The 4,950-nt window shown below is 55.3% G+C and overlaps 1 protein-coding gene across 1 annotated transcript in view; it reads left to right on the top strand.

The window, feature by feature from the left end:
• Positions 1-45: 45 nt before the first annotated feature.
• Positions 46-4,950, top strand: part of aars2 (alanyl-tRNA synthetase 2, mitochondrial (putative)) — an 8,687-nt gene continuing 3,782 nt past the window's right edge. Inside the window, 13 exon segments of the mRNA XM_007541443.2 lie at positions 46-1,019; positions 1,455-1,643; positions 1,721-1,866; positions 1,939-2,130; positions 2,209-2,353; positions 2,432-2,577; positions 2,642-2,750; positions 2,827-2,865; positions 2,941-3,049; positions 3,127-3,254; positions 3,411-3,549; positions 3,618-3,787; positions 3,854-3,967. Coding sequence (XP_007541505.1) covers positions 819-1,019; positions 1,455-1,643; positions 1,721-1,866; positions 1,939-2,130; positions 2,209-2,353; positions 2,432-2,577; positions 2,642-2,750; positions 2,827-2,865; positions 2,941-3,049; positions 3,127-3,254; positions 3,411-3,549; positions 3,618-3,787; positions 3,854-3,967 — 1,827 coding nt within the window. The 5' untranslated portion in view covers positions 46-818.

Here is a 4,950-nt window from a genome sequence, read left to right as displayed (position 1 = left end):
GTGTTTAAAGTGTGCTGCTCTGATTGGAGTACAATTTTGGAGTACTCTAAGTATGAATGATTGCTCTCTGGATCACTGTTGGTTTTTGAAGGTTTTGTTGGCTATAGTTGCCTTTATTTGGAAGTAGTTTGACAGGAAAGTGGGTAATGAGAGGGGGGAAGACATGCTGCCTGCGACCACCGCCACATTAACTAAGGCCTCAATATGTGGGTTGTGCTTTGCGCCCCCACAGCGCCCCCTCTGGATCACTTCTTAAAAACAAAAAGCACTGCCATAAATATTGTCCACAGCTGCAGCGGCCATCCCACCCCACGAGACTAGGGTGACACGCCGTGGTGGACGTCCCTTATTTTGATTTCTGAAAGGTGGCAACTCTAACCCAGAACCAAAAGACACTCAAGCTTCATGAAGTTCTTGATGATTCAATTCAGGTTCAGTTTAGTTACAATTCAGTTTCGTTTATTCATAGAATAAATCCGGTTCCAGACTTATCAATCAATCAATAGCTCAGATGTCACGGGATGAATATTAATATTTTAAAAGTTTATCATTATTATTTCTGGATCACTCAACCTCTCGATGACTGAGCGGCAAATCCTGACCTTGTAAATTCTAGCAGAACCGAGCCGAACCTGTCAGTTTCTTTAAGCTGTAGTAGCTTCACCCTGACAGCAGGCGCCGCTGCAGCGCTGACTGTTCAAATTGTCTGAGGTAGAAGAACAACTGCGTCGCAGTGCGCCTGCCCCGGGAAGCCGCCTGTAGTCCTTGAGGCTGTGCGTGGTTCTGGTTCGACCTGGTTCGGTGTCGCTGTGATCCAGATGATGCGCCTGCTGCTCCGGAGGCTGCGGCGGCTCTCCGCCGCCTCGGGGCGCTCCTTCAGCGGCCTGCCCGCCGCGCAGGTCCGTCGAACCTTTCTGGACTTCTTCCGGGATCAACACCAACATCTACTGGTTCCGTCCGCTCCGGTTCGGCCCAGAGGAGATCCCAGCCTGCTGTTCGTGAACGCTGGAATGAACCAGGTCAGTCTGGTTCTGCGTGTTTTGGTCCGGTTCGGTCCAGTCAGGATGAACGAGACGTATGTTTGACACAGTTCTGCACGGAACTGTTTAATTGTCCTGTAGCTGGGTCAGAAACATCAGAACCAAATATAAGAAGTGATACCAGAAAATAACCTTATCGGTTCCGATCGGTCCAGTTTGGTTCAGCTCAGGAGAAGACTGAATCACGGATAGATGCCTCTGGTTCTGGTTCTGGTCCAGTTCAGCAGGGATTCATCCAGAATCTGCAGGGAATCAGGCCCAAAGAACCAGAACCGGATGATACCACCCCTGGACCAGAACTCTAAAAGAACCGTCCTGACGGAGGTGGCCCTGGTTCTGGTTGTGATGAGGAACAGTTGTAACTAACTGGCCCTGGTTCTGCTCCAGTCCTAACCGGTTCTGGTTCTGATTCAGTTCAAGCCGGTGCTGCTGGGCACGGTGGACCCCCGCAGCCAGATGGCGCTGTGGCGCCGCGTGGCCAACAGCCAGCGCTGCGTGCGGGCCGGAGGGAAACACAACGACCTGGAGGACGTGGGGCGCGACGGGACGCACCACACCTTCTTCGAGATGCTAGGCAGCTGGTCCTTCGGGGACTACTTCAAGGTGGGCGGGGCTTCTGCTGCGGGGGCGGGGCTTCCGCAGCTGAGTGGGCGGGGCTTCAGCGTGTCTGTTTGTGACAGGAAGAGGCGTGCCGCATGGCGTGGAGCCTCCTCACCGAGCATTATGGGATACCGGCAGACAGGCTGTATGTGTCATACTTTGGAGGAGACGCCAGCTCGGGTCTGTCGGCGGACCAGGAGACCCGGGACATCTGGCTGCACCTGGGGTAGGTCCAAGCGGGACTGCGGCTGGTTCTGGGCCATGTGACCTGGTTCTGACCGGGTTCTGTGTTTTGCAGGGTTCCTGCGTCGCGTGTGCTTCCGTTCGGTCTGAAGGATAACTTCTGGGAGATGGGGGACACGGGCCCCTGTGGCCCCTGCACCGAGATCCACTACGACCACGTTGGCGGCCGCAACGCGGCGGCGCTGGTCAACGCAGGCGGCGCCGAGGTGGTGGAGATCTGGAACCTGGTCTTCATCCAGTACAACAGGTCTGGCTTCATACCACACCACCTCAGACCAGTTTAAACCAGCTCAGACCCGTGTAAACTGGTCCCAGTCTGCCTCAGGGAGGCGGACCACAGCCTGCGGCTGCTGCCCCAGTTCAGCGTGGATACTGGGATGGGACTGGAGCGACTGGTCGGCGTTCTGCAGGGGAAGCGCTCCAACTATGACACGGATCTGTTCACGCCGCTGCTGGACGCCATCCACCAGGTGAGTCGGTTCGAAGGGCGGTGGTCGACATGGCGACCAGCCTGTCGTCATGGCAACCTGTCTCTGCTGTGTCCGCAGCGGTCGAGGGTGGGGCCTTACGGCGGCAGGATGGGCGCGGCGCCGGACGCCCAGGTGGACCGGGCCTACCGAGTCGTGGCCGACCACATCCGAACCCTGGCGGTCTGCATCGCCGACGGGGTGCATCCAGGGATGTCTGGTTCCGAGTGAGTGTGCGGCCCATCGGCTGGCGGCGCTGTGATGTCACGCTGACCCCTTTGTTCGGTCCAGGTTGGTGCTGAGGAGGATCCTGAGGCGGGCGGTCCGGTTCTGTGCCGAGGTTCTGCAGGCTCCGCCGGGTTCGCTGGCCAGCCTGGTCCCCACCGTGGCTCAGACTCTGGTACAATACATTTCCCATCATCCCTCTGGCTGGCAACCACGTGCTTTCATTGGCTGACCTTTGACCTCTGGTGCAGGGCGACACATATCCGGAGCTGTTCCGGGAGGCGGACCGGGTGAGTGTTGGTCCACAGGAGCAGCACATGAATGATGTCACAGGAAGTGGTCACCAGCGGCGGCGTCTCTTTCAGATCGCCGACATCATCAACGAGAACGAGGGTCACTTCCTGTCATCCCTGCAGCGCGGCAGCCGGCTGATCCAGAGGACCTGCCTCCGGACGGGCAGCGGCCCCTTCCCTGGTCCGCCGCCGCACTTCGCATGGTGATCTGCAGGTGTGGGTCTGCAGGTGAGCTAACTTCCTGCTGCTCGTCCGCAGCGGCGGTGGCGTGGTCGCTGCACCGGGCCCTGGGCTTCCCTCTGGACCTGGTGGACCTGATGCTGGAGGAACGCGGCATCCAGGTGGACCGCCAGGAGCTGGACCGCCTCGTCTCCCACGAGCAGAAGGTGAGGGATTCCCAGGATGCACCTGCTGGTCCTCTGTAGGTCAGAGGTCAGACTGACACTTCCAGCATCATGGCGGTTATTTGGCTTCCTGTGAAAAACTACATGGGAGCTTTTATTGTGAAGGAGCTGATGTCAGTGGTGATGTCACCTGCCCAGATGCGGGCGGAGCAGCAGGCGGACTCGCAGCCCCGCCTCCTGCTGGACGTCCTGAGCCTGGCGGCGCTGCAGCGTGCCGGCGTTCCTCACACCGACGACGGCCTCAAGTACCGCTACCACCTGGAGAACGGCCGATACGGTAGGCGGCGCCCGCACAGGTAGGCAGCCTGTGATTGGCCAACGCCGTAACTCCTCCCCTCCTCCCAGTGTTCCCAGCATGCCAAGCGACGGTCCTGGCTCTGTACGACGGCAGGGTGCTGGTTCCGGAAGTCGGCCCGGGTCGGCGCTGCGGAGTGATTCTGGACCGGACCTGCTTCTACTCGGAGCAGGGCGGCCAGTCGCATGACCGCGGCTACCTGATGCGCGACGGGCTGCAGGTGAGCCGAGCATCATGGGAAACGTCTGCAGAGTCTCCAGGTGACTCCAGGTGTTCTGTCCCTCAGGAGGTTCTGTTCTCAGTGGAGGCGGTGAACCGGGCCGGAGGATACGTGGTCCACCAGGTGACGGTTCCGGACCACCTGAGAACTGGAGACCAGGTGGAGCTGCACCTGGATCAGGTACCAGCAGAACCAGAATGTCTTTACTGTCACTGTACAGAGGTCCAGCCACAGGAAGATCCGCCGCTCTTCTAGGTGTGTGTGTGTGTGTGTGTGTGTGTGTGTGTGGGGCGACCTCGGTTGTTGATGTCAAATATATTCATTCAGCACTTTAACAAAGTGCTGAATGAATATAACAAAATAAATTGATGAAAGCAGAGCAGCGGCACGATCCATCAGGGTTTTACATTGAAACACGTTAAGTTGACAGGAAACAAAATATTTATCATTAATTATGTTACTGGAAGACAACATTACTTAAACCCATAACTATAGAATCTTAAAAACAACAAAACACAAAAATACATTTAAAATAAATATCAATTATTGCATAAATGATATTATCCAAATTAAGTCATCAGTCAGTGGATCACATTTAGAGCCGGCCCAAGGCATAAATGAACTAAGAGACTATCAGTGGTTTCAGCAGATAAATTACAAGATTTTAAATGTTTAACATTTAAATGCAAGATTTTAATGAGCTGGCAAGTTTACTTTGTAAATGTTCAAAGAACAACATTCATAGTTTGTTTTGTTACCATAGCAACAATCTGATGCTATGAGTTGAATATTTGAGTTTTAGCTGTTCATTAATGCATCTTAGTAAACCACAGTTATCACTGACTGCTTTTACACCAGGCCCCTCTGCCAGGCTTCATGCTGCTGATGGGGCCCATAAGTCCGATTCTGCTTCAACATTGGACCGGCCCGGCATGATGAGCTAGACCTGCTCCTCAGCGCTTCTCTGCTGGTTGCAGAGGGACAACAGGAGGTTTAATCTATGCAGCTTTAGCAGCTCTTCCATTTGGTGTCTGTTGAGTTTTAATGATGGTCATATCGGCTCTTTTAGAGCCAATCAGGCTCTGGTTGCCGGGGTTTCATGGGACGACTTGTTCTGATCCCCACGCAGCAACTCTACTGACTCCAAGCAGACAAAGCATTTG

The sequence above is a fragment of the Poecilia formosa genome, unplaced genomic scaffold, assembly GCF_000485575.1.
Source record: "Poecilia formosa unplaced genomic scaffold, Poecilia_formosa-5.1.2 Scaffold608, whole genome shotgun sequence".
Lineage (NCBI taxonomy): Eukaryota > Metazoa > Chordata > Actinopteri > Cyprinodontiformes > Poeciliidae > Poecilia > Poecilia formosa.
This window is presented reverse-complemented; position numbering and strand designations above follow the sequence as displayed.